Here is a 23,549-nt window from a genome sequence, read left to right on the forward strand (position 1 = left end):
AACACTACAGAGTGTTCCGCAAACTTCCTAGCGCTTCCATGATCTTTGAGTGGAGCAGAGAAATCTCTCAACTCTCACTAGATTTTTGTAACAAGCCCAGTGGCCCGTGCTCTGTCCTCTGCGTTCTTCCTCCACGTTTCCTTACTGATGTTCACATCCATTTTGGAGGTAGAAATGAGGACGTGACTATCCCATTGAACAGATGAGGACAACTGAGGATCATGCCTAAGTGGCTCTCTCAAGTCATTCTACGTTAATGAAGAAGCTAGCAATAAGGTTTCCCGATTCCTTCCGTTCTGTGTTTCTCCTATTACACCATGCTGGGCCGTTAATATGTGTGTATTCATGCATGTTTCTTGATATAGACTTTCTCTGACAAAAATACATTTGGGGTCATTTGTAGCTTCTTTCTCTAGTTGCTTTTGAATGTAAAGGTTATAATCTATTTAGGTCCTATGTTAATGAGCAGCTTTTCCTTTGGGCTAAAACATCTTTTCCTCGTTAGCAACTTTGGTCATATAGAATTCAAATTTGTTAACTCACCGCATAAACAGCAACTCATTTAAAAATAAATTACGAATATTAAAGGGAAATAGAGAACATGATAATACACTATATATTGAAATACATCAGCTGTAGAATAATGCATCTTAATGAAGGCTTCCCATGTGAATAAACCATTATATTTACAAGCTTTCCACAGTTAATGACCCAGAACGGGATAGCGAAACTTACGTTTATAGCAAGGTCCTCTGTCAGCAAAAATATACATATTAATAATTGATGTTGCTGTAAAAATAGGACATCTGATGATGCTTCCCGGGTTTGTGGGGAAATAGGACTCCACGGTCCATTAACTTAAAATGCTTATCTAATGTTTGATGGGCTTTGTCTTTAAAAATCCTTGTTCAAATTAGTCAGATAAAATGGACATTTGTCCACATGAAAATCTGTTCAATTTATCAGTCACAAATACACTTGCTGATGAGTGATTTAATGCTGGCAGCGTTCTCTAGAAGCTCATTGTCTTGAGGGGGTTTTGCTTCCTCGTGGTGCTTTGTTGTCACCGAAGGCAAAGTTGGAGCAGGGAGGGTAAAGGAAAGCATCTATTCCAAGCAAATGGCCGTCCTGTGAAGTCTCTGGCTGTCGTCAATGCAGAGATTAATTAGCCCCAGCGCCTCCCGAACACAGCGTGCACTGGTGTTCATTAGGAAGCATTTAGAGGCAGGCTCGGTCGGCTCCCCACTCCCCAAGAAGCCACAAGCTTCTCGCTCTAATTTTGCACATGGAATGAATGTTTCATGCTGCGGAGAGGGGGCTGCTCTTCAGCTGATCCATTTCAGGATGGTGGGTGTGGTGTTCCTTAGTTTATGAAAATAAGCCATTTTGTTCCATCATTTCATTTAGAGTAACACATCTGTATTTATATGTCTGCTTTTACACAAATATACCTACTTATAAAGATGAACCCGGCAGAAGAGGTGGGAAAAACTGTCTGCAGAGCCACAGGCAATGGTTTGCTTGGGCCCTCTGGTTATGGTAGGTCCTTATTTTAGGATGCCATCATTTTAGTGGGTGCAAAACTATTAAATAATAAAAATTTTTTTAGCCCGCAAGCCTAATTCCTGAAAATTGTTTAGTAATTCTAAGATTTGCTAAATTAGGAGCGGGGCCAAGAATGGCCAAGTTGAGTTTACAACTGATTAGTGATAGAAGCTTCATCAGCTACTTTTGTGTTTTACTCTCTTGGAACATTTTTTTAAAATAAACACTTGGATGATGGTACTTCTAGGTCATAAGGCACGATTTTAAGGGATTCACAAATTTTAACTAATTTCTTCCTCCTAATACCCTATGGGTAGGTGGCCCTACTATCTTCATTTTATGGGGGAGGAAGCGGAAGTGCCGGGGGGTCAAGGCACTCGCCTGGTGTTGCACAGCCATGCCCGGGCGGACTGGGGCTTCGGCCCGTGGGGTCTATTTCTGGCATCTCTGCTCTGACCCTCTGTGGCTGGCTGGGTCTCTCCACTGGTAAGTTTCTTCTGGCTTAACCCATTTTGTCTGAAAGTGGTTTTTTTTTTTTTTTAAAGATTTTATTTATTTATTTGACAACAGAGAGAGAGAGAGAGCACACAAGCAGGGGGGAGCAGCAGAAGGAGAGGGAGAAGCAGGCTCTCCGCTGATGTGGGGCTCAATCCCAGGACCCTGAGGATGTGGGGTTCAATCCCAGGACCCTGAGCCAAAGGCAGACGCTCAATGACTGAGCCACCCAGGCGCCCCTAAAAATGGTGTGTTTTTTTACGCGTACTATAGATCATACGTTTTAGAAACTGTGCATTTGTAATTTTGATAGATATTGCTGATCTGCCCCACAAAGATGTTACAGGATTTACTTACTCTCCTCCCAACAGTATAGGACAGAGCCTGTCTTTCCATCCTTTGCCAACATGGTGACATTGACCTTTTTGGTCTTAGCTAACTTAAATACGTAAAAAAACCCCTGGCAATTAGCAAGGATTTTTGAATCATGAATGATGTGAACATCTAAACCCATGATATTAAACCATTTGAAGAAAAGTAACAGCTAACGCCCACCTCGTGCTCCCTGTGTGCAATGTGTCAGATGCTACTTTAAATGCTTTACAGACAGCAATTTCTTTAGGAATTAACACAAATCTACGCGAGAGGTGCTATGACCATTTCCATTTCGCCTATGTGGAAAACGCGGCACCCAGAAGTCAAGTCACCACCCAAATTCCCCCAGCTAGGAAATGATAGAACCAGGATCTGAACGCGGACAGGCTGGCTCCAGCGATCATGGCCTTAACCACTCTACCCACTACATTAACCGACTGTGTAATGGGCCCTAATCTAAGACAGATAAGGACGAACGTCCTGCCCTAGGATGTAGGTAAAGAAATCCTGGGATCAGGCGACTAAGGGAGGGTAAGGAAGATAATTCTTTTCATCATGTAATTTCTGATGATCTGGGGACTCGGGACGAGAGTAAAGCAGAATCACAAGAGTAACAACTTAACATCAAACTGAAAGTTCCCAAGTAACTAGACTGTAAAATCCCATTTAATAGAAAACAGTGTCCTCCCTCAAGCTCGGATCTCCCTGCTCAGCCTAAGAGCCTTTCATGCACCCATGTACCAAAGTCACTGCCTTTCCTGGTTTGTGAACTTTTTTCTGGTGCAACACACATACTGTGGGTGGTGGGTGGGCAGCACCTCCTGCCTTCGGGATCTTCAGAACTCCCCCCCACCCGCAGCTATCTGAGGTGACTCTGGATTAGACTCCGACCACGTGAGCTGCTCCAGCTCCCCTGCTTTTGGAGATCCTACTTTTAACAGACTAATTTCAAGTTCATAAATCTGAGCAGCAAATAACGAAGGCCAAGAGAGTTCCATATTTGGAAATTGGTGGCATGTGTACTTTATGCAACAACTTATTTTGGAATATATTGTGTTTCGTTACACAGAAAAGTTACCACACTTCTTCATTATTCAGTTATTGTGACAGTGTACTGAAATTTTCCAAGAGGATCGACGTTGGCCATGATTCCTTGAAGGCATATCCTACCCTAAGCTCCAGGATAGGCCCTTTACCTGCAATCTCTCTTGATGCTCTTCTAATAGCTCTGAGAAATAGGTAGCATCATCCTGCTCTTGCAGAAGAAGAAATTGAGGCTCAGAGGGGGGTAAGTATGTTGCTCTAAGGACCTCCACTGACCCCCTCCATGGTAGAGCTGGGTGCACATTCCCAGCTGGCCACCCCACATGCCTGGTTCTTCATCAACATGGCGGAGCAAACCCTTCAAATTTGGTCCCTGAAGACATGCCCTCATTTCTAAGATGCTGCCTCCCCCAGAGACACTTAGGGAACAACTCTTTTGCCTTTAAAAAGTAAAATAAAACTGAAACAAAGCAAAGCAGAACCCCACATGTAATGGCAAATCCGTGTTTTTGAGAATAAATTTATTTCTAGAAAGAAACGTCATTGGAAGCCAACTATAATGAATAATACACACGACCACGCTGGATGACATGGGTTTTGGTTGGAACTAAAGTGTGACCATAAGGAGCACTTCATTTTGACTCTTCACTCATTTTGGCTTTGACAGCAGTTGCCAAAGAAGAGCCCATGACTAGGGAGGACACCGGAAGAACCACCTTCCCGAGGGGAGCCTTTGAGGGACCTGCCTTTTGGGAGCTCACTGGGTGCCCAAGCTCCAAAATAAGAAAGACCAAATTGACCAGCAAATGATGATAGTGTAGCTTGTTTGATGTTAGAATCTGAAGGTGAGCAGGGTTTTAGGGTGCTTTGAGGACTTTGTTGACTCATTTCAAAGTGATGGTTCTTCCTCTTTAATAAGTGTCCCCCAGTGTTCTTTATTATAATGAAAACATTGCTAGCTCCAGGGTAACATAAAATATATGATGGGCATGACCGTAGGACAAATTATTTCAAAGAGATCCACAGAAGGAAATGTATTACATTCATTAAGTTTCCTTCCACTCGATCCACTCCATTGGCTCTGCCAATTAAAATAACTGCACATGAATTTTTAGAGTGCTATTTATTTCTCTTTGTAGATTTTAGAATATAAATATTTAAAATGGCAATATCAAAAAAATAATTTGTATGACAATGGTAAAGGAAACATTTGGTCAGGGATGGGAGGCATAATGATGTCTCTTGCTCTTATTCTGGTTTCAGTTATTAAATACCTGGAAACACGCCAAGCTTCCCCAAACATACAAATACTGTTTTGATCAGATAAGTCAATGGTTTAGTCATTGGCATGACGTAATGAAATGAAATAATGGAAAAGTAAAATTTTAAAATGAGTGGACAATATCTTCATTAGTGATGTAGTGGGAAGTAGATTCAATTGAAAACATTTCTTGGATTTGGGATAATGGATTTTTATAGTTATCAGCCAGAGAACAGAAGATACCATTCTTTTAAGAACTGAATCCATATATTTCTCAATGGTGTAAAATTTCAATAGAACACACACTAGCAGGACGAGACGTACTTGAAAAAAAAAAGGCAAACTGAAGAAAGTTACGTTTAACACAAAACAGATAAGTTGGTCTCTTTATAGTATCCAAACTCTGTACTGCTGAAAAGCTAATACAGACTTCTTTGATTTGAGCTGAGTAGACTCCAAACTCCAAAGTAAAACAGAAAAATTACAGTAATAAACATGAAATTCTATCTTTGTGTGCTATCAGTGTAAATAATTAAGACTTCAGGGTGAAAAAGGGCGCTGGGCCATTCCCAGGTTTCTGGAATGCTACATGTAGTAGATGTTCAGTAAATGTATGCTGAATTAAATGAAAAGGAATTAAACTATTAACGTAAAATTCCGTGTCAAACTTAGATGATCTTAGATTGAATCTTTTGACTGCTAGTTTAGTCTTGAAACTACAAAGTGGAGTAAACCATTGTGTTTATCATGACATCTTGCATCTATGTGCCTCTGATGGGTGGGACAGAGAAACAAATTTGTGTCATTGTCTATCTCCCCATCCGAAGGCACTAAATGGTGTGGAGATTTCAGGAGAAAAAAATTGATATGATTCTACAGCCATTTGCTTTCATTTTAAATGTGTACTTTCTTCCAGTTATTGCAGTAAAATTTAAGCATATTGGAAAATACACATACAGACAGAAAAAAATCTTCTGAAGTCCCCACATTAAAAAAAAAGAGTGCTATTTGAATGTGGTATCTTTTCTTTCTTTAGCATGTGCATAGATGTGTGAATATATTTAGTTGAAATCATATTCTATGTATAATGTTACACCTTGAATTTTCACTTCGAGCATTTTCATGTCATCAAAAATTAGTCATGAACATGCTTTTCCATGGTGATACACTACAGCATTAATGTAGGTCCACCAGGACTTATGGAACTACGTCCCTACTCTGATGGGTTTTATCCCCAGTTTTTCATTATTAAAAAGAACACTGTAGGAAACTCCCATGCACATAAATCTGTTTCTGATGATTTCCTTAAGACAGAAATAGAGCGTGGGGGCGAAGAGATTTAAATATGTTAACGAACTTGGGGCACGTTGTTCACGGTCTTTTAGAAAGGCCGAGTTGATGTAACTCATGTAGGAGAAACAGCATCTCCTCTCACTCTTGTCAATAATCACAACTTGAAAAAACTTTTTTTGTTTGCTTATAAGATAGAAAGAACTTACCCTATTCTCACCAATTCTAAGATGCATAGTTTTCTTAGTTTAATGTATCTGAAAATAGGGATGGATGTGTCTTACAATCTAGGTTGTGTTTTGGCTTATTTGACAGTATCTTGTAAAAATCGCGATGCATCTTATAATCGATGACATCAGGATTCAAGGAAACACAGTATCTCCTTTAATTTTTAATTTGTATTTTTTGACCACTAGCGAATATTCATGATTCTTATAGAACCACTTCAGTATACATTTCAATGTCCTGGTGAATTAAAAAAAAAAAAATATATAAGCGTGGTAAAAAAGCCGTAACAAAATTTATCACCTTGGTCATTTTTGAAGATACAGTTCTGTAGTGTTAAGGATATTCACATTGTTGTGAAACAGATCTATAGAACTTTTAATTTCGTAAAACCGAAACTCCATGCCCACTGGGCAACATCTGCCCTCTCCCCCTCCCTCAGGCCCTGGCAGCCACTGTTCTATTCTGTTTCTCTGAGTTTGACGAATCTGGGTGCCTCAGATAAGTGCAATCACATGGTAGTTATCTTTTTGTGACTGCTTATTTTACTTAACATAATGTCCTCAGGTTTGCCCATGCTAAAGCATGCGACAGGATTTCCTTCTTCTTTTTTTTAAAGATTTTACTTATTTGGCAGAGAGAGAGAGAGCAGAAGCAGGAGGAGGAGCAGAAGGAGAGGGAGAAGCAGACTCCCCGTTGAGCAGGGAGCCCGATGTCAAGACCCCAGAATCATGACCTGAGCCGAAGGTAGACTCTTTTTTTTTTTTTTTGAAGATTTTATTTATTTATTTGACAGAGAGAGAGATAGCGAGAGCAGGAACACAAGCAGGGGGAGTGGGAGAGCGAGAAGCAGGCTCCCCGCAGAGCAGGAAGCCCGATGTGGGGCTCGATCCCAGGACCCCAGGATCATGACCTGAGCTGAAGGCAGACGCTTTAACGACTGAGCCACCCAGGCGCCCCGAAGGTAGACTCTTAACTGATGGAGCCACCCAGGTGCCCCAGGATTTCCTTCTTTTTATGACTAGATAGTATGCCACCCAGCAAATGTGTTAAACCATAAAAATCTCCGGGGCGCCTGGTGGCTCAGTTGGTTAAGTGTCTGACTCTTAATTTCAGCTCAGGTCTTGATCTCAGGGTCATGAGTTCCAGCCCTGCCTTAGGCTCTGCACTGGGCTTGGAGCCTACTTAATATATAGATATATTTATAATCTGCGATAGTGGAAGAGACCACTTGCCCACGTGGCTCTCACAGCGTGCCCCAACAACCGCACAGTACAGGACGGGCTGCAGTCCGTGAGGGTCTCAATCCCCAAAATAAATGTTGACTTATCTTTTATCAAAGATCAAAGGGAAATCAAGAATGTAGGTGATCAAGATCAAGGTGTTTCTTAAACCATATAGGCATACTCAGGTATGATTTACCATATTTTTGTGACCAATAAAGGTGGGCCGTCACAACTGAGACTTTATAAACACATGCAGCGGTCCCATGGCCCTTCACCGGGGGACTATGCTCTTCCAAGTGTCTGGAACATGGAGCTGAATTCCTTTCTCAAGCAAAATAATTCACATTTTAAATTCTGTGCTGACAACAGAGGTAGTCCTGGAGGTCACAGCTGTGGGCGGAGTGGTCCAGGATGCGGGGCCGAAGGGAGATACAAGACATTCCAAGACCAGGTGTATTCGCCACACCATTTGTTATTCAGAATGTGCCATCATCAAATTGGTGACAGTGACACAGCAATATCCTGAATGTGGGACTGAATTACATTTTTTCTATATTTAACAATATCACCAATAAGATCCTTTAATGTTTTTAAATCCTAAAATCTCAGAAAAGAACATCTAATATTTTTATACAAGAAGACCTGATGGGAAACCACAGTTTCAAGGGACATGTTTATGACTGATCACAGAACGACGGAGCTGACTGCCTCCGTGCTCTTGGATCAACCACACACTGGAGACCCCTTGATTTCTCTAAAAGTGAGAAGATGAAGTGCAGTATTAGCAAATATAACTTACAAAAAGAAATAAAAGAGTAATATAATGAAAACTACATCCTTACACTGGTTAAAAAAGTATAAATTACATTACTTTTTTTCACTTCTTACAGTATTCTCTGAGTGTATTAACTGTTATAAATAGAAAGAAAGGAAAAATCTTAAACCCTGATTTTTGTCCTATTGAGATACACATTTGATAAGAAGTACACAGAATTGGGAAAAGGTATTTTGAATTGATATTATTTAATTTTAAAGTTTCTTTTTGTATTAGTTTCAGGGGGAGAATTTAGTGATTCATCAGCTGCATGTAACACCCAGTGCTCATTCCATCAAGTGCCCTCCTTAATGCCCATCACACAGTGACCCCACCTTCCCACCCACCTCCCCTCCAGCAACCCTCAGTTTGTTTCCTAGAGCTCAGCGTCTCTTACATGAAGTTTCAGTTAAAAAAGCTACAAATTGTTTAAACCATGATTCCTATCTTTTTCCCCTCTGATAAAATTTTGAACATGTATTTTATTTAATTTTTTAGACATAAAATACACGTTGATCATAGGAAAATGCAAGAATAAGTAAAAGTATAAAAATAGAATCACATGTTCATACTTTACATTTTGGACCATACAGAGAAACTCTAAACATCACTTCTGAAGATATACAATGGGGTGTTTTAACTGGGCATCAATCTACAATTATAAAACTACCCTGATATGAATATTTATATATTGTAAATTTTGTTCACTTCCTTCTTTTTTTTTCAGCAAAGAAGTTGCAAAGGGTTGGGATTTCTGAGCAAACAGGCATAAGGGGTTTAACGTGTGTGATGAGACGAACTCTCCTCAGGCGGGTGGGCGCTCACTTAAACTCCCGCGAGTGGTCCCCGCGCTACCCTGGTCCCTGGGTCCTTGCCCAGACCTGGCATCCCCATTCCTGGTTCTCTTTTCTTTTATCAGCATAGATTTATAAAGATGGTGTCGGCCTCTGTTTTGGAAGTGTGGTATCGTGCTGGCTCTTCCTTCCCCATCCCTCTGCCTCGCCCCTGCCTCGTCACCCCTGCCTCCCGGTGGAGCTCCCCCGGCCTCTCCGCCCCTCCTTCCCTTCCTCCCAGTAAATGACCTGCGTGTCCAACTCCATCCTGGCCCCTACCTCTCACAGGACCCAAACGAACCCCGGTGCTTGGAAAACATTTCCAGCAATCGCTGCAGTGACTGGTTTATTGAGGTATTTTACCTCTTAGGTCTGCTTTGATATTCAGACTTCCCTAGATAATCTTCTCTGTTCAGTATTTTCTAATTTGTGACCTTAGTCACTCATGATACTAATAGGTTTTTTTTTTTTTTTTTTTAACGTATTGGTGTCTGTGGTTATATACAGCATATATGTGTTTTCTTTTCTTCTTTTAGCCTCACCAGAGTTTGGTTCCTGATCAGCATTTTCAAAGACTCGGTCACTGTGTCTATCAACGTTATCGTGTGATGTTTTTATCCTGGCGTTAAACATGGAGCCCCGAATGATGTAGATCATTCCAACGCACCAGTCAATGTGGTAACAGGCTTGCTTTTCCTTTAAATTGTAATGTCTTTTTAGAGAAAGTGAGCCAGTCAGGAAGCAAGGCTCCCAGAATGGTCACCATCGGTGGTGGTAATTGGCTCTGAGAAGAGTTGGCACAGGGGGCTCAAGAGCTGTCTTCAAATCCTTGAAGGCTCATCAGGCGATGGGGAAGCATACACATTCTGAGTTGCCACGGGGGACAGAACCACAGCCAGGCTGCGGGACCTATAGGTGGGCAGGCTTCAGGTAATGAAAGGAAGAAGCTTCTAAAACGGAACAGAATGGGCAGCCCTGGGAAGCAGGGGCTCTACGTTCAGGAGGCGCTCAGGCAGAGGACAAGCAAGACCTCCTCAGAGGCCTTTGGCTTGATGGTGCAGACAATGCAGAAAACTCCTTGGACAGATGGAGACTCTAAGATGGTTCCCAAAGATCCCCACCTCCTGGTGTGCACCATGCTTGCTTCTAACCGATCTGAACAGGGCAAGGGTGACACACTCCACTTCAGTGGTCATTGCATGAGGTTGTAGGCATTCCCCCTCTCCCTTGCCAGCTCTGATGAAGCAAGTGGCCACATGGAAAGGCCCACCCGATGCGGAGCTGGGGGCCACCTCCAGCAAACAAAATAAAATAGGCTTTCGGTCTGCAGCCCACGAGGAACTAAGTCCTGCCAACAAGCACATGAGCCTGGAAGTGGATTTTACCCCCGCTGGGCCTCCGATGACACCCGGCCCTCGGCCTTGCGAGATCCCGAGAGCAGACGACTCAGCTAAGCCCAGACCGCTGACCCACAGAACACGTGATGAGTGTGTGAGCAAGCTGCTAAATTGTGGTAATGTTGTCACACGGCAACGGACACCTAATACGTACCCTTTCAACTCTGATTCAGTGCTCACTGTGGAGATCACCCGAAAACAGCCAGCTATCTTGGAGCAAACCCATTCTCTTGACCACAAACGCTACCAGGGGACAGAGCAGACATCACGAGGGAACGGTATACTGTGAGCAACTCGTAGCTTGTTTCCACTTCTGGGGCGGCCCACGTACTCTAACAGAGATGTGTAAACGGACACGCGCCCGCTCTGTGTGGCCCTCACCCCGGGGCACACTTCTGTACAGGACAGGCAATTCCATTCTTTTAAGTCACTGGTCATTTATTTTTCTCTCCTCTCTTTGCACAAAAACTCTCTAAGGGAGACACGAGTCTTAGGAAACCCACATGCATATCCTGTCTGCAAGAGGACTTACCATACCCAGGAATATCATCTCCTCCTCTCTCTGTTTCTCGGTTTTCTTACTTTGATGGAAACCTCGCCAGACCTAAAAGCAAAGACATGGTTACTTGTCTAATACATTAAAAAATTAAAGAGAACACCATCCTACCCTTTCTCCCATTTCAAACGGTATAATGACTACACAGTCAAGGCTGTGCATGCATGTGCGTCGATGGAGTATTTTTTCTTCTGTGATCACAGGCAAAAATTTTAAAGAAAGAACAAATCACAGAAATGGCCTATTCGCTGTTTGAGGACCCAACTGTGGAGCCTTGTTCCAGAGCCGCCCTTCTGGACAAGTGGCGCCTGGGGCAGTCCCGTTCACCCACGGACTGGACAGGATCCACACTCGCCCAAGATCTGGAAGCAAATCGGCTAACCACACAGCCCACTGCTGGCCCGACGACAGCCTCACCCCTGTCAGAATGGCTCTCATCCACAAGACAAGAGACGACAGGTGTTGGAGAGGATGAGGAGGAAGGGGAACCCTTGTGCACCAATGGGAATGCAAGCCGCCACAGCCACTGTGGAAACAGCATGGAGGGTCCTCAGAAAGTTAAAAACAGAACTACCCTATGACCGAGCAATCCCACTTCTGGATACATATCTGAAGGAAGTGATATCACTGTCTTGAAGAGATATCTACACCCTCATGTTCATCCCAGCATTATTGACAATAGATAAGACATGGCAACAACCCATCAGTTGATGGATGAATGGATAAAAAAAAGTGGTATATACACACAACAGAATATTATTCAGCCAAAAAAAAGAAGGAAATCCTGACATTTGTAACAACATGCATGAATTTTGAGAGCAGTGAGCTAAGTGAAAAAGGTCGTAGATAAAGACAACTACTGTATCATCTCACTTAGATGTGGAATCTAAAATACCTCTAGAAACAGAGTAGATTCGGGATTGTCAGGGGCTGGGGGGTGAGGAAAATGGGTGAAAGTGGCCAAAAGGTACAAACTTCCAGTTTTCAGATGAATGAGTTCTGGGGGGTCTATGCACAGCATGGTGACTGTAGCCAATGCCATGTTGTATCCTTGAAAGCTGCTAAGAGAGTTGATCTAAAGTGCTCTCACTATAAAAACTGGTAATTATGTGATGCCATGGATGTTTTAATTACGCTTACGGTGATAATTACTTTGCAATATATATGTCTATCTAATCATGACGTCATACATCTCAAATGTGCACAATGTTTATGTCCATAAAGGTAGGTGGGGCCGGGAGAGAAGAAATGGCTATAAGTCTCATTAGCGAGAGTCCCCTACCTGGGTGTCTTCAAGAGAAACTTCCAGAGTTCAGGAGTGTGGGGCTAGATCTAAGGGTGGTGCTTCATAGTTTTAAGAGAAAAGTTGTCATTAAAATGTGGGGAAATAGAACATGGTCACGTCCAAGACTGGTACAATTCAGCTCTGAACTCAGATGCTTGTTTACAACTTCCTATCTTCACAGAAAGTTGAAAGGAAACAGTCTGTTATGGGTGCCTCCACTGCCCCCCCACTCCATCCCCATTCAGAGCCCAGCAGGGATGGGGTCCTGACTCTCTGGCTGGGGTCTGTGTCCCGGTGCCTTCCTTCCCTCCCTTCTCATTCTCATTTGTCCCACAAGCCAGCTTCCGCATTTTCCTGCAAGCAACCTTAGCCTCCATTTGGGAACAGACGGGTGCAAACCCACAGTGCTCATCTGGGGAGGAAACCTCAGGCCCACTTCTAAAGGGAACATCGATGTCCTGGTGCTTAGTGACGGTCACTGGTATTGTGAAAAGCACACACCTGTGCAAGCCAGCAGGTGTGGACCCTTGCTCCCTTTCTATGGTTACGTCTGTGTGTGAATACACACTGAGGATATAAATCCTCAATGAATTTTGAGCCACATTCTTTCCAACAATTATCAATGACCTTTAAAAATATCTGAACCAAATGCCCTGCATTCTATACCTATTTATAATAAAATCTTAAAAAACACGACCAAGCTTAGTTAACGGTTTCTCCAGGGTAAGATAAAAAATCTCTCTGGAATTTAAAATCCAGCTCTATTCAAGGTAGGATTTTGGGATTTGGGGTTTCAGAGCTCACCCCTGGCCCTGGGGTGCATCTGTGTCAAGACACCTGTCCCCAGCAACACGAGCACCACGCGCGCACCTTCTGAATCTGCAGCGCGGCGGCTCCCACGTCAGCAACTTTCTCGCCAAGGATCTTGGCTTGCTTTGCTCTGTATTCTTGGAGGAAGATTTGCTTCATGAACATCGCTCTTAGGCGACCTTGCCGTGCTCTCTCAGCGATCTGGATTAGTTTAACAGCCTCTTCTAGGGGGATACCCTTTACGGTGTATTTCTGTGAAAACTTTCAAGTTAAATCAATGTTTAAACATGTTAACTCTATCAGTTGATTCCATATACATCATGTGCTTACTTCTAAACACAACCTTGCTAGGAGTTCCCAAACTGTTGATGAAGAGTCTGATGGTGGTTTAATACTAACCATCTCACTCATTAACTATGTGAATTTTGATAACATGCCGTGGCTCTTGCTCTGGTCCCCGATTTAAGAAACCCCCTAAGTTTTCCTCTACCATTCCGAACAAAATACCAATTAGTTCCACAATATTTTAGGTTGGCAGCAAATTATACCAGGAATGCTAATAAAATGGATTCAATAAAACTCAAAATTGCTATTCATGTTTTATTAACTTAATAGTAGAAACATATAAATTAAAAGCACATCTTTAATATGAGAACTTAAAATGTAAAATACACATGAGGTAAAATGCTGACTTCAAAATCCATCCAATCCATTAGGATGATCTAGTAAATATGAGTAATGTTAAAATCATTTTAGGAGTATTCAGTTTATATGTGAAATGTCTTCTAGTACTTACAAATTTGCATTTCAAAACATCCAAATGGGATGGGTAATTTATGACTGGAGAAACACCAGGGCTCATGCGGTAAAATGCTGCCTTTGGGGACCTCAGATGGGCTAGGGGGAAGCAAAGCCAGGTGTGGGGCTGTGACATTTCCTGAGGAGGGTCAAGAGCAAGGTTGTTGGGGCATCCGGAGCCCTGCGAGAGCTCTGAGTGGGCTCAGGGGTGAGGCTCTCTGTGGTCCTTGGGGCTCGGGAGAAGCTGGGGATGTGGCCTGGCTTGGGTGGAGCCTCATGCAGGGACAGAGGCAGAAAGGAGAGGCCTTCTGAATCAGAAAACACCCACTCATGGGCTGAATCCTTGCCAAGGTCTCAGAGGGCAGCATGGCCACCTTATCAGAACGTGGTGCCAGACCCTGAGGTCCCAAGTGTGGGGTGTTCCGATTCATCACCAGGGCCCCTGTTTCCCATGATGATGTCTTCTCTGTAATGGCCCCGGGGTGGGGGTGGGGGTGGGAGTGGGGGGACGGTGCCCAGGAAGGAGCAGGGAAAGGAAAGGGGCATTTACTGAGACCCTACAGAAGCCAGAGGCTTTTCATAGATAATCTCGGCAAATTCACAAAGCAACCCCCAAGGTGGGTATTTTTGTGACCAGTCAAGAGTTAAGACCGAGGCTGACAGAAGAAATAGAATTGACCTGAGCTCCCGTGGTTAGTAAGGGGTAGAGCCAATTTGAACCAAGACTGACCCTCCTCCTCTGCTCCCCAGTGTGGTGCCCTGGTTCCCTTTGAGGGGCTCTTTCATGTCACAATTCCTCAGAGTTTGGTTTTCAGTGAGATCTCATCACCTCAAATTTTCAGTGAGCGCACATTTCCAATAATGCACTCAGCAGGTTAGAGTAGAATGGATACCATGTCGGCATTGAACCGCACAAGGTATGTACAAGAGCTTAAGCAGATAGTAGGTGTCCTGCAAATATTAGTTATTATTGTATTATTATTTCCTTTAGATTCCATATTGTCATTCTGGAAATCATTATAGCCCTTATTGAAGACTTCTGAGGGTTTGAGTGGTCTACTCATTTTTGAGCATTTACAGAGGGCCCAAGAGTAAATACTAAGCATTAAAGATGTAGGACTGGATGGCAATATTTGCCTCTCAAAATTCTTTTTGGGATATATATTGCATATATCTTCAAGAAATAAGCAGCTTGAGGTGAAAGTGGGGTCTCGTGAGGCACTGAAGGGCATGAGAAAGTCACACAGATGCCAAGGGCTGTTGCCCAGAGCCCGGCGTGTTGCTGATGTTGGGCCCATCAGAAGTTGGGGCTGGGATGGAGATGGACGGCTCTACCTAGTGGAGCCAGCTAGGGCTTGCTGCGGAGAGAAAGCTCCCAGCGGCTGACCCTGCACCAGCAAAGAGGGACAGCAGAAAGGGGAAACAGCAAAGGGGAATTTTTAGGGTTTGACCATAGTGTGTACGTCATCGCCCTCCTCCATTTCCCCTATAAAATCCTCTGTGAATTCTGCACTGCTTGTCAATGTTTCATGCCAGGAGATACCTTGGGGGAGCTGGGTGAAGCGCTGAGTGCTTCCTTCTGAATGATGCATGGACTGAAGGCACCAACATGTGCAAGGATGGTGATGACCCCTACTTGAAATAGCCCCAGGACGGATTTCCAGGGATGCAATGCAGAGGGAGGATCAGTCAGTTAGGGGAGAGGCGAAGGAAGGAGAGACGGTCCTGAGTTAGTTGGGTCAGGTTTCTGGAGGGGTGCTGCATCAGGTCGGGCTCTGATGAATGAGTACCATTTCGACAGGCTGGGCTGTGGGGAGAAGAGTGAGCCCTCTATGCAGCATGAAGCATGTCCACGGCCGAGAGGGAGCACAGAGCACCCCAAGCACTTCCTGCAGCAGGCAGACAGGGCACGTCCTGCTCCCACCCCACTGTCATTCTGGTTGCGCTTGGAATCTTCCTTGGCACCAGGACCCAGGCTGACAACACCCAACGGGGCCTGTCTGTAGGAAGCCCACATGTGCTGGTTTCCCCTGGGCACTGGGGCCGCACCTGTTTCCCAGCAGAGTTACTGACAGTGCCCCTTTCACTTGGAATCGTCCCAGCTGGGATGGCCAACTGCCGCCTCCCTACATGGGCCATGACCAGCCAGGGCCGTGAGGCACTGATGCGCGGGAGGCAGCGAGGGCCACTGAAATGCACAAGCAGACTTGTCAGAAGGTGGATGTGGCAGTGCCGTGCGGAAAAGTCTGGAAGGGAAAGACTGACCAGGAGGTTAGCTTAACGCTTAATTATTTCATATGAAAGCATTCTGCTTCTGACTTTAGGTTAGGGGTCTGAGACGAAAAATCAAACCGAGCTGATAAATCTGCTCAGTCTCAGAGATACTGACTTAACCAACAAAGCATTATGTTTTGATCTCTATTTCTAAGTTCTTGAAAAATAATGGTCAGGAATCATCAAAAATACGTCCCCAAGGTAAGCAACTTTTTACATACACCGAATAGCACGAGGGGCGGGTGCTGCTTTCTTCCCACTGGAAATAATCTGTCTCTCACACAATCAGGAGCCACGGAAAAAGGTTTTATAGATTATGGAATGATGTTTATTAAAATAATATACGAACCTTTTCAGGTATATCTAGTCCAGTGTTGGCCAATATCTGAGCAAGGATTTTCTCTCTTCCTTTGATGACTTCCAGCTTCTCCTTCAAAAAATACTTGGGAATGGGAATATCTAATTGTTGCTAGAGAAGAGAAAGAATGAGCCAAAGGGCACAATTTTGTCACAATTGGTCAAAACTGCCACTTTTGTCACAATTCCAGGACTCAAATCCATCTAAGCTATGCAGTAAGGACTGCACATCAAAGAGACGCACTTTACCTCCCATCCTGATTTAAGAGGTGATGAGGTAGGTGGCGTGAAGAGAATTCATTACCGTTGAGGAGACACAAAGTCACAAGAAAAAACCATCACCATGGCCCTCGTTTTAATCATTACAGTAAAACTTGAGAACCCACATCAGTTAATCCTCAGTTAACTAATGATAACTTAATGAAGGTCTTTAAAGAAACATAATATCATCTCAGCCTACCTAAAATAATAATGCAGACTAAGATAGCAAAGCATGGTGATGTAGAGATCTTTGAATTCAATCTCGTAAGTTATCATCAGTATCATTACTTGCATGTAAATGATCACATTTTTCCCCTAATAATTTGTTCTTATTTTTACCTAAATTACCCCAAATTACAAAAATTATTGGTAAAGTTCATTTGCTTTATTAGGAAACTTGTTTTTTATGCAATAAATATCAACTTCTGTTTTTTCATTTATGCATATTACCAAGTATTTCAGTTAGTGGAGGTCACACGAAGGTTTACCAGCCCAAGTTCAACAATCAGGAGTATAGAAGTGTTTTTCGGGGGTATGGGATGGGCCCTTGGGCACCCCCATTGAGAAACACTGTCCTAGACTCTCAGACACTCCTGGTTGCCTCTGGTAGACCAGTTGGCCTGGCAAAGCTAAGGTTCTGGTCCTCAGGGTCAGCTCCCCTTCTTCCCATTCTGGTGTAACTCCCCACACCCTCTCCCCCATCCAGGGGATTTTGAACAGGCCTTCCCTTAAAGAAGCATTATCCCGTAAAGGGGTGTCTTTTTTTAGGACTTGGTGAGACGATATCAGTACCAGGTGGCAACTGTTTTTGAAAACCAAATTTTCTTAGACTAACGGAGTTTCCATCCTCTACGGGGTGGAATCAAGGACACTTCTTATGGCAGAGAAACTCCCTCTCTCCCTGACACGTTTCTCTATATCAGGGACCTATTAGGAAGGCTCCTTACATGGCAGGCTGCAGAAACACTCTTCCGGTTAGTTTAGCCGTAGGGGACACTGATGGATGGACTTAAGACTTTGTGGACCTAGGGCAGGAACACAGTGGGGAGTTCCTCATCAGCAGGGATGTGTCCAGGGATGAAGATGCTTTCAGGACTCTGCCATTTACTTCTGCTCCTCTTGGTGAGTCTGTTTTGTTCTCTCTCTCTCTCTCTCGTTCTCTCCCTCCTTCACTCTCAAGAGCAGCTTTCTTCATTCTTCTGAGCATCTCAGAACAAAGGCTCCAACTACTCACAAATTTGGGAGCCTGAAGTTCAGACTCCGAGACAGGAACTGGTGTCTCTGTCTCAGTTTCAGAATCTCTGAGGGAAGGATTGCCTGGTGCAGCCACCAGTACCCATCCCCGAACTGACCAGCTGTGGTCGGACTGTGGGTCATATTGTACGGAGAGCTGTGTGTTGTGCAGGTGGCAGCCATGGAGGCCCTGACAGGGGTGCAGAACTGAGCCACGTAGCAGCTCCCAGAGATGGCACACATGTGTCTCCCTGGCCCGGCACAGCTCTGGGGTCCATGCTGCTGCTGTTGGACGTGCCCCAGTGTCATCACGTGGCTCACCGTGCACCCTTCGGAAATGGTGGAAAACACAGTTGAGAGTCTCCCACCAGGAAAGGTTCCTGGACAATGTCCCTCATTCCTCACCCCTTTCAGTGCTCATGGCCTTTGAGAAGATGAACCAGGTGAACCAGAAAATCTGAAGGAGCCCACCACATAAATTTCATAAATTTCTTATTCTTCAGCTTTGAGAATATTATTTAATAGTCTTGGCATTAAATTAACACATTTTATATTACTTTGTTAATTCAATTTAGGGATATGACTTAATGATTTGATTTCATGTTTATCCTCAGGTGTTCCTGATAGACTCACATGGGTGAGTAAAGTACACCTAATCGAAAAAATCTGGTGCTTTAATCCACACTCTTATAAACAAATGCAATAAACACAAAAGTTTTGGAGTGATCTTCACGTTCTAATCATTTTAGTTATTCCTTAGAGTCCATTCTAATGAAGTGCAGTAATAATGTTAGGAAAGTCTATTCCAGAAAGAAACATAAACTTGATAGAATCCCAAATATTTTCAAAAGGAAGAGGCATTAAACACCAGGTAGAAAATTGAACACTGTCTCCTTTTAATTTTATTTTCGGGAAATGTTCCTTTCAAAATGAAGAGTGAGCTCCCAGGACCGTGACACTGAAGTGAGCTGTCTGTCCACTGGCGTTGGCAGACTCGGCCAGACAGTGCGTCAGAAGAGACCCTGGGTGTTTGGCAGTGAAGGTCGGGAGGGCAGCAGTGGGGCAGAATGCTCACAGCTCCAGGGCATCAGAGAGGGAGGATGCCCTTCCTTCTTGTCTGAGGCTCAAAGGCCTATTGCCAAAAATCCCCGAGTCACCAAAGACCCAAAGCAGAGGAGGAAACACATCCATCTGGGAAGAAAGAACTGGTAACCAATAGGCTGCTCATCCTGAAGAAGATGATGGGAAGCAGAGGCCAGAGGGAGATCTCCTTTGGAAACAGAAGTAGGGGCACTTCGACTGGAAATCGGGAGGGTTTGTGTCCCAGGATATTTATGGAAGAGATGGCCTACTCCAGCCAACAGATCTGGGCAGACACCATGGTGACAAGGAAGAAAACAACTTCAGTGTCCGATGGACCCAAGGGCTGTGTGAAGATTTGTCTGTGCCCAAAACTACAGGGACCCAATCCTTGTCCAGGGGGGTATGGCCCAGCTGAGGGGCAACGCTTCAACTTTTCATACAACAATCAGCAAAGATGTCTAGAAAGTCTGTAGAAAATTGGTTAGAGACCTACATAGCTTATTTAAAATAACAAGAAACGGATAAGAGAAAAAGCTGAGTACTTACAGGAGCCAACTTTAGATCCTGTAGGATGTCATCAAAATAATGAAACTCCGTTAATTCCAATTCCACCATTTCATTCTTCAGTTCCAGGACGCGACCCATCACTCCGTCCAGTATTTTTCGGATCAATATTCGCTTCTGCGGGTGGACGATCTGGTCATAGACATCCTCCAGGTTTCTGAAGATCTGCACGTATTTTATGTAGAAGGTGGCCAACATTTGGAAGATGAAAACTTGATTGCTTTGTGATTCCATCGTGTTCTGAGACTCTTTATCAAGCAAAGAATTGAGGGCTTCTTGGGTCTGATGCCACATCTTATTATACATTCTGGGGAAAGACAGAGAATAAGTGCAAATTCCTTTGTGAGCCATACAAAATGGGCATCTGGAATAACAAATGGTGACACGGCATCAAATGTGAACCTGGAGCACGGAGTACAGTTCCCTTTAGACCATTTATGTCTTCTTCTGAGGTGCACGTGATTTTCGGACATGACTGCCGCTATCATTATCACCTACGCAGCTTAAAAATCCTTTCACCTCAGTGATGAGAGTGATTCCTCACCGTACCTGTAAAACCAGCATGATTACACCCATTTCAGAGATGAAGAAGCTGTGAGCCAGAGTTTTCCACTGACTTGTCCACACACACAGCTGGTGGGCTATGAGTTGGAACAACCACGTTGGAAAGTAATTCTGCACCACCTTGTAAAGTCAAACACGGGCAGACCCTCTGAATGAACAATCATTCCCCAGAGAAACTCTTGTAAATCTGTATTACAATGAACATAAAAGCGTTTCTTTACAATAGCCTGAACAAGGAGATAACCAACTGTATATGAATAAGAGAACGAATAAATAAACTGCAGTGTATTCCCAGCGGACTAGTCCCTGCAGTGGAGAGTGAATGACTTACAGCTCTACGCAATAACTGTGAACCTGAGAACCATAATGTGGGACATAAGAAGCAAGGCATGGCTGGCGTGGGAGGCCGGCCCCTAGGTCTGTGGAGCAGACAGGGAGCTGGAGGGCAGAGGAGAGTGAGATGCAGGTCTGTCCTCTCCCACTGCCTCCCTGGTGGCTCAGCACACGGTTGGGAGCCTCCTTCTACCAAAGGCTCAGGGTGGTAGCCGCTCTGCATTGCGCCCCATGACCCTCATCGGTTCCTTGAGACTCTGTCTCCATCTCTTCTGCCAGTCCCTTTTTTAACCATCCTGCTGAGGGTGCCATCTTTTTCCTGCCTGGACTCTGACCAACACATCCAAGGCAGAATTTTGGTTGACATTTTGGGTGACTTTGGCTCTCTTTATGTCCCAGAATCAGATGAAAGGCTAATGGAAAGATCAGTGTGTCTGGGAAGAGGCTTATTAACTCTCCCGGGGGTGAGAGGGTGGGCAGGATCCTGGCCCTTTCCCTGGGATGAGGGGGAAACCCACAACCCATTAGGTCTTTCTTGTGCTGGCCGGGGGGGCTCAATCTCTGCCTGAATGGAGCCAGTGGGTCAAGGGGAGTGAGGGCTCTCCCTTCCTCTTTGCCACCAGCCTGGCCTCCCAACCCCATTCTCACCTGTGTGTGGCACCCCCAGGTCCAGGCTGCCTGCACGAGCCTCTTCTGTCAGCACGGGGGCGGCTGGGCACCTGCTCTCTGGGGTCAAAATGCCCCTTAGGCAGACCTACCACCTTTAGCCCCACCTCAGAAGGACCAGACCTTGCCTCCTCTCTTGCCAGGGTTCTGCCAGAAGGTGGGCTTTTCTTCCCTCCCCCTCTGCTGGCGCTCAGGTCCCATATGCCTGCCTCTTCCCCCCTCATCTCATCTGCATTCCCTCCTTCTATGTTCTCGTGATAGCTCCTGGCAAATGCTCTAACGTTCCCTTGGCCCTCGTGTGTTTATAGCCTTTGACATCCCCTATTGCCATTTTGGAGGTGATTCAGGAAGAGCAGGAAATAAAATTGCTCATAAAATCCACCTTGTTTTACTGGGAATCCCTCATCGACCTTCCCAAGGTCATTAGCGGGCATCCCCTCTTGGTGCTCGGCTCTGCTCCCACTACCTGCCCTTCCTCACTCATTCTCCACACTTCCCTCTGAGAAATTGCCAGCATTACTTCCTGGAATTGACCGCATGCTGTGACCTGTGCTAGGTGTGACCCTGGCCACGCTCCATGAACAAGGCTCCTGTTACTCCCGCTGAGGTGGGAGGAGGTGGCCTGCTCCTCAGAGGTGAGGTCAGTGTCTGAGCCCCGTCTTGGGCTTGGAACCGTTATTCTACACTGTACCACCGCCTCTACCTTGACCAAAAATAAAAGAACCACCAGTATCACCAGAAAATACATAATCATAACTCTTGCCAAGATCATGGGTGAGAAATTTAGTCTCAACATTCTAATGTCCATTCACCTGGTTGCAAATGAGATTGAATATCCACCTGCATAGGGGTTGTTTGCAAGTTCTCTTCCTCAGATCGTTTATCCATTTGTTTTGCTTGTTTTTACATTGGATTGTTTGTCTATTAGTTTATGGGGGTTCTTTATATATACTGAGTGCCTATGAGTTCCTTAGCTTGCCTTCCAGCTGAGAAGCTGGTGTCTTACTACAGCCCAGGGCAGGCTGTAGGCACGTGCCCTCCACCTCCATCCTGCTGGGAAGGGCGATCCCACCCGGTTTCATGCGGGTCCAGCTGCAGTCCTCCAGGCTGGTTTGGAACCAGGCCCCGCTGGGGCAGCAATCCCAGAGCACAGTGCCCGTCCCTGTGCCAGGGCCTGGCCAGGCCTCCTGCTTGCCTCTGCTCTCTGCTGTGCACTCCCACGCTGCTCCTGGTGCAGAGAGTTTCAACTTGCATTAAAAAAATTCCAATTCTTTAGTTTTTCAATTTAAGATATTTTCATTTTATTTTAAAATGTACTCTTCCACTATTCAGTATAATAAATACATATTAGTATGTTACCAAGTAATACAAACTTAAAAGAACAATTAAAGACTTTTTTTAAGATTTATTCATTTATTTCAGAGAGAGAGGGAGATTTATTTATTTCAGAGAGTGTGTGCGTGCCAGCAGGGGGAGGGGCAGTGGGAGACGGAGACAAGCAGACTCCCCACTGACTGAGCTCAGAGTCCCACGCGGGGCTCCATCCCAGGACCCTGAGATCATGACCTGAGCCAAAATCCAGAGTCGGATGCGTAACCTACTGAGCCACCCAGGTGCCCCTAAAAATAAAATTTTTAAATAAAACATTAAAAAAACATTTTTTTTTAAATCTCTTATTTTTATGTTCCTGGAACAGAGATGAGAGACTTTCATCTCCTTGGCCAAAAGTCAGAAGTTCTCTCGGTGGGTGAAGAGCCTTTCAGGTTCAGATGATGAGGATGAGGATGAGGATGAGGATGAGGATGGAAGCAGCTCAAAAGTACATAATGCTGGTCACCGTCCTAAGCGCTTTACAGGTATCAGCTCTCATAAACCTAACAGCCCTCTCAAGCAGGTGCTGTCATCCCCGCAGTTCACAGAGGAGCAAACAGAGGCACAGCAGAGCTGACCCGCGTCCAGGCAGTCTGGCTCCAGGGCTCACAGTCTGAGCCCCTTTGCGGCCCCCATTCTTCAGGGTGAAAGCAAATGAGGGTGACGAATCAGGTGGCGTAGCTGTGATGGGCCAAGATTTACAGTTGAATATACACCTCTCCCCACAGTCCTCCACTGAGTGTGGATGCTGAATACTGCCTTGGGCACGCCGCCCGGGGGGTGCGAGTGTCAGATGTCTCCAAACTTGGACATACTTAAAAAATATCGCTAATGAAAGAACATCCTGCCAGATGGCTTTATGAAGAGAGAACGTTTACAGGGGGCAGTT

At 44.7% G+C, this 23,549-nt stretch overlaps 1 protein-coding gene across 1 annotated transcript in view; it reads right to left on the bottom strand.

The window, feature by feature from the left end:
- Positions 1–23,549, bottom strand: part of IQCA1 (IQ motif containing with AAA domain 1) — a 122,367-nt gene that overhangs the window by 93,414 nt on the left and 5,404 nt on the right. Inside the window, exons 2-5 of the mRNA XM_064585845.1 lie at positions 19,709–20,033; positions 16,578–16,697; positions 13,217–13,408; positions 11,038–11,109 (exon numbers count right to left, since the gene is read on the bottom strand). Of these exons, the coding sequence (XP_064441915.1) occupies positions 11,038–11,109; positions 13,217–13,408; positions 16,578–16,697; positions 19,709–20,033 (709 nt within the window). The remainder of the gene's footprint in view (positions 1–11,037; positions 11,110–13,216; positions 13,409–16,577; positions 16,698–19,708; positions 20,034–23,549) is intronic.

This window comes from Mirounga angustirostris, unplaced genomic scaffold (assembly GCF_029215605.1).
Source record: "Mirounga angustirostris isolate CCGP_5_RB_7025 unplaced genomic scaffold, mMirAng1.0.hap1 SCAF_3, whole genome shotgun sequence".
Taxonomy (NCBI): domain Eukaryota; kingdom Metazoa; phylum Chordata; class Mammalia; order Carnivora; family Phocidae; genus Mirounga; species Mirounga angustirostris.